This window comes from Cladophialophora bantiana (assembly GCF_000835475.1).
Source record: "Cladophialophora bantiana CBS 173.52 unplaced genomic scaffold supercont1.2, whole genome shotgun sequence".
In the NCBI taxonomy this organism is placed as follows: Eukaryota; Fungi; Ascomycota; class Eurotiomycetes; order Chaetothyriales; family Herpotrichiellaceae; genus Cladophialophora; species Cladophialophora bantiana.
In genome coordinates this window covers 2,403,602-2,417,003 of record NW_015971576.1, presented here as the reverse complement: position 1 = coordinate 2,417,003, position 13,402 = coordinate 2,403,602, and the positions used below count along the sequence as shown (strand labels likewise).

At 51.7% G+C, this 13,402-nt stretch overlaps 5 protein-coding genes across 5 annotated transcripts; 3 read left to right on the top strand and 2 right to left on the bottom strand.

Annotated features, from left to right (window-relative positions):
- Positions 1-735: 735 nt before the first annotated feature.
- Z519_01883 (uncharacterized protein) lies at positions 736-4,584 on the top strand (the record flags this gene model as incomplete). The annotated part of the gene is made up of 1 exon (XM_016759640.1): positions 736-4,584. The coding sequence occupies one exon, from the start codon at positions 736-738 to the stop codon at positions 4,582-4,584; it is 3,849 nt and encodes a 1,282-aa protein (XP_016624968.1).
- Positions 4,585-5,316: 732 nt separating this feature from the next.
- On the bottom strand, positions 5,317-5,520 carry Z519_01882 (uncharacterized protein; the record flags this gene model as incomplete). The annotated part of the gene is made up of 1 exon (XM_016759639.1): positions 5,317-5,520. The coding sequence occupies one exon, from the start codon at positions 5,518-5,520 to the stop codon at positions 5,317-5,319; it is 204 nt and encodes a 67-aa protein (XP_016624967.1).
- Positions 5,521-6,232: 712 nt separating this feature from the next.
- Positions 6,233-6,970, top strand: Z519_01881 (uncharacterized protein; the record flags this gene model as incomplete). The annotated part of the gene is made up of 1 exon (XM_016759638.1): positions 6,233-6,970. The coding sequence occupies one exon, from the start codon at positions 6,233-6,235 to the stop codon at positions 6,968-6,970; it is 738 nt and encodes a 245-aa protein (XP_016624966.1).
- A 2,112-nt stretch (positions 6,971-9,082) lies between these two features.
- On the bottom strand, positions 9,083-9,706 carry Z519_01880 (uncharacterized protein; the record flags this gene model as incomplete). Its single annotated transcript, XM_016759637.1, has 2 exons — positions 9,083-9,499; positions 9,548-9,706. The coding sequence occupies 2 exons, from the start codon at positions 9,704-9,706 to the stop codon at positions 9,083-9,085; spliced, it is 576 nt and encodes a 191-aa protein (XP_016624965.1).
- Positions 9,707-10,659: 953 nt separating this feature from the next.
- Z519_01879 (uncharacterized protein) lies at positions 10,660-11,145 on the top strand (the record flags this gene model as incomplete). Its single annotated transcript, XM_016759636.1, has 1 exon — positions 10,660-11,145. One exon carries the CDS (start codon positions 10,660-10,662, stop codon positions 11,143-11,145), a length of 486 nt encoding a protein of 161 aa, XP_016624964.1.
- Between the last annotated feature and the right edge of the window lie 2,257 nt (positions 11,146-13,402).

The following is a 13,402-nucleotide window of genomic DNA, read 5'->3' as shown; positions in this document are numbered from 1 at the left end:
TACCTCGCAGCTCGCAACTGCAGCGCAAAAACCCGAATGTGGAAGGACAATGGAGATTGGAACCTGAACCACGGGCGCCATGGGCGCACTTGGGCCTGTCCCTACCCACATCCCCACAGAAGCCGTCGAGGCCGTATTGCCTTCTGCTATACTTGGCATTTCAAGGAGTACACGAGTCAGCCTTACATATGTTCTCCTTTTTGGAGTCCCTACCGGCCGAACCGTGGAGCGCCTTCCTTTGCTTAGCTGAAGTCCGGCCTTTCTCAGTTGTGCCGTATGTATGCGCCTGACCTTTTGCTTGCCCCGCTGCGGCTGCAGGTGGTTCTGCCTAACATCCCGATTCCCGTTCTCTTGCGCCCGGTAAGTACTCTTGGCCTTATTCTCGACAACGGGACTGGAGGACACATGCCGTGTGAACTTTTGATGATTCGAGGTCTGTCAACGCTCGCCACCCTGGGTCCGTTGTTGCAGACCAAGGTCGGGCGCAGAAGGTATGTTGCGTCTGCGCCTTGTTAAGAGTACTTTGAAGACGGGCTGACCCAGACCTCATCTTTCTCCTCTGACAAACCCTCCCGGTGATGCCTTATCAACGACCCATGGGAATCCGCCTGATAAAGGGGAGCCCTAACGCTGTTTCTTTGACTACTTCTCCCTTTCGACGTGATGTTCCGTTTGAAGTAGCCGCTTGATGGTCACCAATTATATTTGGTGTTGCTCGAAATCAGCGCGTTCGATATGTCTTCCGTCGGGTTGAAACGGGTCTCGCTGGGCGAGGCTGCAGCTTTAGGAAGTCTGTATGATGCGCGAACAGACTCCTTTTTGCCATATTCATTCCTGAACGACCCGCTTCCAGAGCTTGCAATCACCAGAGAGACTCGACCGTCCTCACGATTCATGGTTGTCGAGACCCATGACCTCAAAGACAGATTTGACGCTATCGGAGTGCATGCTGACCTTGGCGCCAGCATACTTTCTGGCCTGGTTGTTCCGGGAGGCTCTGCCGGCTCTCTGATGGATCGACATGAGAGCAATTTCACAGTCCAAATGTCCCTCCAACATCTCGTCACAACATTTCACGAGAAAATCAATTTTGCAACTCCCGAATTTCAGCAGTGTATTTCCCGAAATAGTCTTCAGCTAGGCCAAGCAACACATGTGGTCTCAGAGACTACATGGGGTGCTAGGAGCATCCTTACAGCGAATTATCAAAGATCCGCCGGGGAAGATGAGAATGCTGTGAGAACCCTACTACGAGAGGAATACGCCAAAATCGAACAAAACATTGCACATAACGAGACCCTAATCGCAGACTTGTATCCCATACGTGACCTGATTAAGTCACTTCGGGTTCATCTCTACACGGACTTGTTGGGAAGCAGCTCGTTCCAGACCGACCTCAAGGGTGCTTGCGAGTTCATGCGGAATGTACCAAATCAGCTGTTGGATACCAATGGAGGGTGGGGACAGCCGGTCATTTACACGCTCCTCCCGATACAATGGCTCTCGCTGATATTATCCCTTGAGTCCACGGCCGAAAACATAGTCGTCCAGCCCAGCGAGGATCATTTACATGAGTACCTGAGAATGTTTGAAGAGATCAGGAGTGCTCAGAGACGACTAAGGGATTACTTGTCCTATATTTCTCATCGGCGCTCTCTCGTGCCAGAGGAACATGCCCGCGAAGTTTCTGAGTCTTTTGATCGTGCAAAGAAAGCAGAAGATGCACTGAAGGTGCAATATGGCATTACTCTCCGCGATGTTCGAAGCGGTCGGGCAGGCTCGAAACAACTGGCGCAGGTACTCGACAAATTCAAGAATGGCAACTATGCTCCAGTGGAGCTTACTGCTGTGGCAGATGTCTATGCTAGAAAGCTGGGTTTCATTGACCATGCGACAAGGAAAGGGGCAGATTACTTTCCAAGCGAGAGTTCGGTGACCACGCCTCGCGGCCATGTGTATACTCTTTACTTCAGCCGCATCGCTATGGACGATAATACAACTTGGGGGCCGAATTCGCGTCTAATTTTCAACTTGCTCCGAGATCAGGGCACCCGAAAGGCCGTCCGGATTGTGGACTGCGACCGGAGTGGGCGGTCCAATCAAAAGTCCAATATCACCTACCATCGCGATGGCACTCTGATTACAAATGACTTCAAAAAGCTCCAGGATTTCCTTGGAGACAAATGCCTGATGGGTTTCGATGAGGCTCATCTTGATAGATGGGGGGTCAAGAAACCGATAGATCGGAAACCGGTCAAGCTGCCTTGTCCGGGACGAGGCTGTGAGCCACGAGCGCAGCTTCAGTGGATCTGTTCTCGGTGCTACTCTACCATCGACTATGGGCAGCGAGATCACTACTTGTATTGTGACTGTGGCCGTACCAAATACCGCTACTGGAGTTTCAGGTGCAACGCACCGTGCCATGGACCAGATTTCGAGCGATATGATGACCGTCCACTCTTACAGTTTCTTGATGCCATGGATCCTTTTGAAGAGGTCAACATCTTGATCCTAGGCGAGACAGGTGTCGGCAAAAGTACGTGGATTAATGCATTCGTCAATTATCTCACCCACGCTACTTTGCAAGAAGCAATGGATGCAAGTCAAATAGAGCATGTCATTCCATGTTCGTTCGCCACACAAAAGATCGATGAGAATGATCCTCTTAAGAGACTTGTTCAGACCAGAGTTGAAATCGGCGCCAGGGACGAGCTTGAGCACGATGCGTCCGATGGTCAGTCTGCTACACAAAAGGCTATGACCTACCCTATCTTCGTTGATTCGGTAATGGTCCGCTTGATCGATACCCCCGGTATCGGTGACACCAGAGGGTTGGATCAGGACAAAGCCAACATGGCGGACGTTCTGTCAGTGTTAAGCAACTACAAGGAGCTGCATGGGATTCTGATACTCCTCAAGCCTAACAACTCTCGATTGAACCTCATGTTCGAGTTTTGCATCAAGGAACTGTTAACCCACTTGCACCGCAACGCTGCTCGCAACATGGTATTTGGTTTTACCAACACTCGTGGTTCGAATTATCACCCTGGAGACACCTTTATACCACTCGAAGCTGTGTTGAAGCAGTTCCGAGATGTCGAACTGGGCCTGTTCCATGACACAGTCTATTGTTTCGACTCGGAAAGCTTCCGATACCTCGCCGCTCATAAGCAAGGGGTCAACATAGGCAGCTACGATGACTATTTCCGAAGCTGGGAGCAGTCTGCTACCGAGTCACGGCGTTTACTGAATTATATTCGCCGATTAGAGCCGCATCAAGTGAAAAACACTCTCAGTCTGAATGAAGCTCGACGCTTGATTCTTCAGTTGACCAAACCCATGGCTGAAATAGCACAAAAGATCAATGACACCATTGAACTGAACCAACGGGACAATGAACTGTTGCGGAACAGCAGATTGAGCAAGGACGAAATGCTCAAGAAGCTGGATATTCAGCAAAACTCGGTGGTGTTCAGTCCGGTGACTCGTCCAAAGACTGTCTGCACTAATGCGAACTGCATTAGAAAAGTCGACACTCCCGGCCCGAACGGGGAGGATACTGTGCACAAAAGTCTCTGTCACAACCCTTGTTGCCTGACTAATGTTCCCGTTGAGAAAGTGGGAACTCCAGAGTTGGTGAGGTGTGCAGCATTCGCGGGCTTGCAACATTGTAAAATCTGCAGGCATCATTGGACAGAACACAAGCATATTCTGTACGAACACAGAGAGACAACAAAGACGATCAAAGATCCGAAAGTCGAGATGCTGTTGCAAGAAAATGCCAAGGTGACTACTGTTATCGAGGCAGCAATCAAGGCTAAAGAGGATATCATAGCAGAATTCAGACACGAGCATAAAGAGATCCAGAGGGCGGCAGTCCAGTTCAGCCTCTGGCTCAAGCACCATTCCATCACCCCATACAACGATGCCACGCTGGAATATCTGGACCATCTGATCAAAGAGGAGAAGTCCAAGGTTGCGATTGGTGGTAAGCGGCACCGACTGGATGCCTTTGAACAGTATCGGCGCGAATACAAGGAGCTTGTCAACCTTTTCGAATCAAACTTTGATAAAGGCAGAAACGAAGAGATTCTGGACGCGAAGGGCGTCGACAAGCTTGTGAAACAACTGTATTCTCTGAAGCATTATGGCGCGGACCTCCGCAAGCTGCGAGACGCCGTGGTCATCGCTCATGCCGCTTCAATCCGCGAGAGGCCATACCGTATCAATGCGAGGAGAGGCTTTGGGATTTCCGGGGTTGACACAGGATCTTTCCAGTCCTCGATCCGAAGTGGCGCTGCTTCAAATGTCGGAAATAAATCCTCTGCCATAAGTTGGATGCAATCCTCGGGGCCGGCTATGACTGACGAGAAGCAAGTCGCTGAAAGAGGAAGTGAAGGAAGATGGTTGCCTGGCAAGAGGCATATAAGCCTGCCCAGTGGAGGCAGCTCTGCCTCCCCGCCGTCCTATTTCGAGGCCGCTGTGGCCCCTCGGAATCTGCATGAGAGAATAACAAACAAGCGCAGGATGGTCCGATCGTTGAGCGAAAAACTGAGTGATAAGGTGTCGTCGATTTTTCGATGAGTGGCCATAATCACTACGACCAGCTGATGAGGGGTGAACTGGCAGTCAATATTTCGCCAGATCTGTCTATCCCCTGTGCTCTTGCGAGGGAGAGATGCCTCTTGGAAGTAATCCCTTGTTGGCTTGAGACCGGTGGCTCCTAGCTTTGAAACCTTGGCTGCTTCGCCGGCCAAAGCGACGATATCATGAGTTTCCTATCAGTTCTTCTCGAGTGATTGAATATCTGGCATGAGTAGCTGTAGTAGGTCAATGTGAGAAGGGATTCTTTCTCATAGACTGGCATGATCGCTTTGCTCTGCTCACCAAAGCAGCCCCTTTCCTGGACCACTGATGCAAAGCGGATCGAAGTTCATCAACCCAGATGCGCACCTGTAGAGGTAGCCTAAGAGGAAAGATTCACATGTAACCAAGAGAGGACACGGAATGAAAAGACCAAGGCAGCGTATCATTCCTTGATCTCGCCCTGGCTACTGCGATAAATGCAAAAGGCGCATTGGACGTTGCAGCTGCTCATGAAGACATATTTCGTTAAACCCTTTTGCCCAAATGCTTGCTGTCCTCGTCCATAGTCCTCCCACGCGCACATGACCCGGTCCTTTCGATCATCCCTTCTCCCCGCCCACCATGTATTAAGCCCCAGTCATGAACCCTCGTGTAACCGTCAACACATCCTGAATGACCAATAAACCGGCTGAAACCACGACAGCCCCATATGAGCGGATTCTGCCGACATTAGAGAAGGTTGAACTCAGGCGTTGTCTTTGCGTTTTCGCGTGCGTCGCGCAAGGCAGCCAGAGGACGAGGCTTGGGGAGCGTGGACAGCGCAGAGGAGGGTGTCTGCGCCTTTGCCTTTTGCGGCATGTAGTAGACGACAAGGAACGGCGCGAGAGCGGTAGCGGTAGAGGCGAAAAACGTGCCGACAGTGAAGTGAGACATTTTTGTTTGGTTATGGCTTGAATGATTTGTTCTTTGTTTTGCCGATTTTAAGACGCAAATGCGTTCGAAATGAGAGTGGGTGTTTGATTTAGTATACAGAGTACAGACTTGTCTAGCGCTGACCAAACGAAGGACGCAAGTGAAATCTATAAGGAATGTAAAAGCTCGAAACGAGAAGGAAGGAACAAGTGCAACACAAGTTAATATAGGCAGTGGCAGGTAAAAAGGAGAAGTAGAAAACCACGCAGGCAGAAAATTTGACTTGTCGCGCACAGCGCGCAGTTTGGAAGCATCAGAACCAAAAGGGGGGGCGCCGAGGTGGTCGCTGGTCAGGGGCAACAGGGGCTGGAACATGACACCCGCGAGCTCCAGGCCTCATTACCCCGTACAGTAAACGAGAGCGAGTGGCGAGCGAGCTAGGCCTAGGTGGGCTTACATTTAGGCGGAGCCTTGCCGCCGCACGAGGCTGCCACACTAAAACAGGCGAGGCCGGCCGTGACATCACCCTTTTAAAGCTGCCCACATTGCCTCAAGCTGCCCACTGATAATTACAATGGGGAGTTTTCTTTGATGCTCTATCGTGCAAATTAGTCTTTATTAGTCGTGCCCACAGTCTATGGTCCTGCAGAGCCCAACTCTAAACATGTTTTCAAGGTCCAGATGGACTTGTGCGTCCTGTCTCCGGCATCAGCTGAGAAGCCCGCAGCGCCCGATGTCAACCTCCAGCCTGCGCAACGATGCTCGACCGATCAAACTTGGCCCTCAGGTGCAGCACCACCAAACGCAGGGTGGGCGACCATTCAGTACTACCGCACAGGTGCCCGAGGAAGCACCTAACCAACAGCAACAGGCCCTACCACTGGGCGACTTCTACACCGAGCTCCTGTCAACGCCAATCCAAAAGCATCCGCGTACATACTCAGACTTGCCCTCCTTTGTGCAACCAGGCGATGAGGAAAAGTTGGAAAGAGCAAGGAAAGTATTTGGATCAGTACGAGGGTCGGGATATGAACGGCGGACTTCAGACACGCCGGACCCGACGTGGCGCACAATAAACGGCATCGCTGTCCCTCCCAAACCGGCCGAGCCGGATAATTGCTGCATGAGTGGCTGCATGCATTGCGTTTGGGACGATTATCGAGACGATGTGGAAGCTTGGGCCGCTAGAGTTCACGAAGCGCAATCAAAATCACCAAAGCGTCGACGAGGAGCTCCAAAGATCGAGATGGCAAGACCCGAAGTAAGCGAGGCTTCAGCAAGCATAGACGATGATGGCGGTGGAAGTGAAAGTCTTTGGACAAAACCCTCGGCAGTGGCTGATGAGGAGGACATTCTATTCCAGGGGATTCCTGTCGGCATTCGGGAGTTTATGGCCACGGAGAAAAGGATCAGAGACCGAAAGCGTGCTCGGAAGGAGAAGGCTCAGTTGAAGGACGATGACTTCATGTGAGTCTCGATCACAAGGACACCTTTCCACCAGCTATGCATACGGGGGCGGACCCCTGTTTTGACGCGACAGACACCCGTGGTGAGAACAGAGTTGCATTTGGCGACCAGCTGTTTAGAACCCCGTGGAAGCATGCATCCCACGCAACAGTAGTGGGACAACTTACTCCGAGCTCTTGATCAGGATTTATCGCCATAATTCCAACGGGGCAGGGGGTACTGCAAGCAACGCTTCATTGCAGCAAGATGTGCAATATCGGATGTGCAAGATTATTCATCAGCCGAACCAGGAAGAACGAAGAAGGAAGAACGGAAACTATGATACAAAAGACGAGATATGATTCCTCTAAACTTATCTGTATCGCCTCACAGCGCACGTACGATGTCGACTATTGTTATACCTCTCACATTTGGTCGTTTCCTAGATATTAAAACACGGCTACGCTGATATAATGCGCCTTTCACCATACTGAACAACAGCAATGTTCTGCCTCTTCAGCAGTATTCAACTTTGACATCTCTCCCTATACGTTGGTCTCTCCATTCTGCCCAGGATACCACGAGTTGAAATGATGATGGTTGTCAGTATGCAAACTATTGAGGATTTCACCAGAGCCTTCGTTCAAAGACACGTCTTCTTTCGGGTCCACGCAATAATCATCAAATGACAAGAGATTGTGCAGTTTACTGACCCCTCCACCTCAACAACGGTTGAGGCACCACCGCCTACCCGAGGTTGACATTTGTCGTGCCAGACAGTCCGTGGCTTTCATGTCTAGGAGCAAGGTTTGAAACTGGCGGGTGCTGCTTTCGTTGACAGCACCGGTACATGAGCGCTAACATTGGAATGGGCGTCTACTGCCCGCTGGCTGGGGCGTGCTTGAACGACCACGATAAGCGCATGGCGTGGATCTGGCACCCTTTTCTCCCTTTCCAGCTACCGATGCAAGATAAACATGCTACGGGAGACAGCTCTTGGTTTCACCAGCCAACAACTGTGGCTAGTTACTCACGCTCTACACCACGTGGAGGTGGCTGCCTATGGTTGAGCTCCCTCCTCTTTCTTGCTGACTTCCTTTGTCAGCCTTTGTATATTTTCCCTTTTCCGAATACAAATCACCAAAACCCAAATCTCTATGCAACCTCCAAAACATCCTTCCCTTCTCCACTCTGGTTCCTCTGGAACCTCTGACTACACTAGCTCGTCCCAAGGCTCCCTCCGGTGGGACGTGGATCTGGAGTTCCCGTGGCCATAGTATTCAGGGTACCGCTGGCCATATTGACTGCTGCTGGTGGTGTGGTCCAAAACGTGGGAATAGTGCGAGTGTGAGCTTGGTGTTGAGCACCTCCTGGCCTCTAGCCTCTCTGAGCGGGTTGACAAGGTGCTCCCGACAGTTGGTGTAAGGGAGGTGAGAGGCCTGGTGCATGCAGAAACTGCTGGCTCACGGCTATCTTGGTGCTTGGAGCTGCAGCAACCCATGTTGATGCTTGTGGTTGTAGTTGTGATTGAGAATGTTGTAGAGTCAGGTTGTTGTGTTGGACGAGGCCGTGGTGTGTGAAGTTGTGAATCGTTGTGATGTGCCGTTCGTTGGCTTTGATGATGGACAGCCCGCCGGGTGTATCGAGGGATTTTGGAGAGAAGGAACAATGAGGTGGCGACGGGAGAAAAGGGGGTTTATATATACTCGAGAGCAGGTCAGACAGTCAAGATGGATTATGGCGAGCCATGTACAAAGATTTTGTGCTAGCTATACAGGCCACTCAGTTCCAATGGGAATCCATTCAGTTGCTCCAAGTCTTGTGAACAAGGTTTACGTGATTCACTGTCTCGATGGTAATTTTTTTTTCGGTTTCCTATCGAGAGCAGCATCGCGGTGGGATTTCTACATGTGGTTTTGCAAAAATTTGGTTCGTGGCTGCGCATCTGGTCCGCGAGGCAGGGCGATCCCGCCTCAGTCTGCTCGAGGAAAACTCTGATCTTGCACAGACCCATGGGTTTACGAGCTGATCTAATAAGAGTGATAGGCCTTGTGCAATGGTCTGGGGACCGCTTGATGTCTGGTGAAAAGGAGGGAAACAAATCCGATTTTTGTTTTGCGATTTCGGGTGCCTGATTTCAATAATGCTCCCAAATCCCTCGACTGGCGATCTCGCCGACGTTGCCGTCCAGATCACCGAAATACACGCTCTTTCCACCCCTTGGCCAGTCCACTTTTCCCAGGATCTCGACTTGTTTGTCTTCGAACCACTTCTCCCAGGCCTGGACGTCTGCCGGTGACGCCACGGCTAAGCAGAAGTGTTGGTTTAGACGACCCGGGATCTTCTCCACGCGATTCGTCGGGGTAGGATTTTGTGTTTGTGATTGTCGACTAGCATCTGGCGCGGCGGAGAGAAGCAGGTTGAGTATATCCTGCGACGGTCCGTGACCAGGAATTGTGCCGCGGTTGTCTGGCATCGGGCTGTCTGAGGCGGTGGCCCCGAGTTGGAAAAGGAGCAATGTTGTCTGGGACAACGCGAAGCCGGACATTCGAGGCTGGCATTGTTGGTACGTGAGCAGTGCAGACAGAAGGAGACTACTAACCGTGTTCATGAACGGTTCAACATCGAGTACGTTCTTATAGAACTCGGTCGCGGCGCCAACGTCCTTGACCATCAGACATGTCTCGAGAATATGGCTGATTTTGGGCGGTTTGGGGGGGAACGTCGAGCTCATAGAATTGTTTGTCGCGTTGTGTGCCATCCTGAGCCTTGATGTGCTCAATCTTCTGATTGTGGTATCGCCTGGCCTAGGTGAGAGGGGAGGTCGTTGCACTTGCGATCTCCTTGCGACACAGAGGGATGCACGCTTCATATAGTCTCTTGCTCACGGAGTACTTGTGTTTTCGCGCACACATCCTTTTTGCTCCGAAGTCGTCGTTGTGTGGGTTTCCATGTCGTAATATGACGATGCGCAATTCGCTAGCATGGCGATGTGCTGACGAGGATAGCTGAGGATAGGCAGGGATAGGCTGGGTAGACCCCGGATGTGTGTGGTAAGCAGCAGAGGTCTAGATTCTGTCTCGTTTGCGGGGGTCTCGGAGGATTGGATAAGCAGCAAGACTCGGCCCTTTGGGTGTCGACTATAAGGATATCCAAGTTCAGCGGGTGTTGTTGATCCGCCTGGGCAGAGAGCACTCCAGGGGCTTCCAAGTCCAGATGTCGCAATTTCTCCTGAAAGGAGGGTGGGAGCTGGTGGGAGGTGATCCCAAGTGCTCCCTGCAAAGCGGCAGACCTCTCGCTGTCAGACAGCCGTTTGACAGCCGGCAGACAACACTGCCTCGATTTGAGAGAAATATTCACCCACTTTTTCCTAGACGATAATAGATGATGTGGATATCACTGAATAGCTCGTGAGCTGGAGATGATGCTTAAGGAATAAAATGTCCAGTTGTCACCTCCAACGTAGAGTAGAGGGGAGGGCAAGAGGGATACGTTCTTAAGCATCACCAGCCTAACCTAATCGGGGCTAGACCGGATATCTCTTGGCAGTGCAGCATTCCCGCTCCAAGATAGAGCTTCTCTTCCTTCTCAAACAAGCATTCACTATGGCCATTTTGTCGCTGTGCCGCTTCTTCTTTCATCTAGATGGTCAGCCTTGTAGACGCCCCGGACGCCTGTGGGACAGTGGAAGCCATTTTATTGGTCGGTGAGGCAATGGGCGAACTGCAGCCAATATACGGCCTGTCCTTCCCTGTCCCTGACTGCGCCTGGATACAATATCGAAAGGACAAAACTATGAATATCCCAACAGAGAAAACATCCTTTTACCTTGGAGCGCCTGTTCCAGGGCTCTGCGGCGGACTCAAGAGACGTGTGACCGTCATTATCAGGGACAGAGATGACGCCCCAGATCACTTCATGGGCCCTTGCTCCACCACAAGCACTGAAAACAACCATTTCAACTTCAAACCAGACTCACAGAATCAGTCTGAACACGAACTCGGGATCTCCCTCAAGATGCGCGAATGGGGAGGGACACAAATTACCAGCCTACGCAGTCACATTCGCAAGCCCTCTTCGCCAAACAAGAGCAATGTGTCGGAGAGGAGAACTTCCTTCGCTTTGTCCGACTACGGGTCGATGACCCTCGAGCCGAATGTCGAAGAGGTACTCATGGACGATGAAGCTAGAACAGTTTAGCCTTTGCCCTCGGAAAGCCCTACGGCAAAAAAAACAACGTCCAAATCTAGAAGCCAGCCAATTCTCCTAGCAAGTCAGGAGTCGAGGGTCGGTGAGCAGCAAGAGGTGACAGGCCCTCTTCTCCCGCTGCTGGCCTCTGTGGCCAATAACCACAGAATAATGAAGTGCCGGACTAATACTCTCCTCTATCGAGAAGGTGTACGCTACCAGGTGTCTGGCTTCGAGGTCAAGGACGGGTGAAGATGCAGCTCCCAACCTCGAAGCCTGCCATCACCCTCGGCTATTCCGAGGACGTATTTTTTCTCTCATCAACTGGAGCTACAACATGGCATCATCTCCAACAGTCTGAGCGAGCCCTGCAACCTCGACAAGCTCTCTCAACCCGTGCCGGATGTCTACTGGCCCTTCTTCATAGTCGAGGCTTAGGATGAGCCAATGCTTGATGTTCGAAACGCCTGCTCCGGGTCGGTTGCAACCTACAACGACGCTCTTATGATCTTTGCGGGAGCTCCGCAGGAACCACAGAGGCAGTACAATGACATGAACTTTCTGTGGAGGCTTGAGCAAAGCCACCCAATCCTTCTCACTCGCCATCAATGGCAGAACCATTTGTCTCAACACACACGACTCGGAAGGCAGCCTGCCCCTTGCTTTTGCGGCCCTCAGAACATACGGACTTGGCAATGACAAAGATGTCGAGTCGATGGCTACTAGGATCAGCAGCGTTTTGCTTTGCACAGCAGACTGCAGACTGCAGTCAATAGGTGATCTGTTGGCTGCTTTTAACAAGCGAGTGAAGCTCTGCAAAGACAACAAGGCCCAGAGCAGGCCATATGATCCACTCGAGTTTGCCAACTTCAACATGGCTCTCAGGAGTCGAACAAGCATCATTAAAAGTGTAATAGTCGAAAGCTCACTCCGATGGGCGCGGATATTCTATCCAGTCCGGTCCGGGGAGAAGAACAGCTGCATTGGAGCGGAGTTACAAATTGGTCTGTTTTGAATCGGGCCAAGCGGAGAAATTCGAATAGCGGTTAGCGAGCATCACGACTCATTTCATTGACGTATCCTATTATGTGCGAGTCACTCTCTGCCCTTCTGGCAGCTTCGTGCTACTTGCCACTGTTCTCGGGGGGCGCTGTGATTACGACGTCTTGGGCGCCTGGAACTCTCCGGGGCGTTGAAGGTCTCCTTTCGTTGTCGTCAGGGGAGGAATAGAGACTACACGAGCGGCCAGCGTTGGCATCGACGGCCTGATCTTATGAGACCGGGGTTGGAAGCTGGGGAAGGATGGAATGACAAGTCCGGATCTGGGTCTCTCGCAGGATTTGCAAATTCTGACTGATTGGCTGATGGATATACATATGGAGCCCCCTGAGGAGCTGATGCTCCTGATCAACCTTTTTGAAAGGTACTTCACCCACTATGTGCTACTCCCCCCCCGGCTAGAGCATCACTTTTCAGCGACCTGCAGACGGATGTCTTGCTTGCGGTGTGATAGCAACATTTGGCATGAATTGGCGTTGAATTATTGGTGGCTCGCTAAGCGCCGGGGGAAGCCACAGCGCCGTGACCCCAGTTGCGACCATGTTCGGCGCAACTAAATAACCACCATTACGCGCCGACCACGTTTCAGCCCGGTTACACAGGATGCTCAGCTTGCTTTCATATTCTGTGTGAAGGAAGTGTGAAGCTCACCGGGCCCATTGATGCTTAACGGTGACAGTGAGCGATGGCATTCACACGGCTCTTGTGGCAGCAACATGTGCAAGGGCTTGCGCCATCCGTATCTTCATTCGGTGAGGCCTGGCCTTGAAAGTGGGCAGCACCTCTTATGGCCTCCAGGATACTGTACTGAGTGCATCTCTCCGCATCCCGCCTCATTGGGACTTGCAATTCCTGCCGAATTCAGGCCAGTGAAGCTTGAGGCTCGAAGCCAAATCAGCTCATCACTCCCCACGGCCGCAGGGGTCTCCTACCAGCCTCCTTTTTCTATCTCATCCCCTACTAGGAGAGATGGCGATGTGTGCCAGCTTCTGCCCCGGCAGCATGAATGGTCTCTATCACAAGGGTCTATCACCCCGGCGCCTGCAAGTATCTCATGCGCGTGTATTCGCATTCGCGTGATGACGGTCTGCAGAGCATATGGGGTAGTTCTTAAACTCTGTCTCTCATCCCCAAAGCCAAATCAAGTCTTCTTCCTTTGCCACCGCCATGCGACCTCTATCCCGAGGGCTCACTGGTCACCTTGGGACAG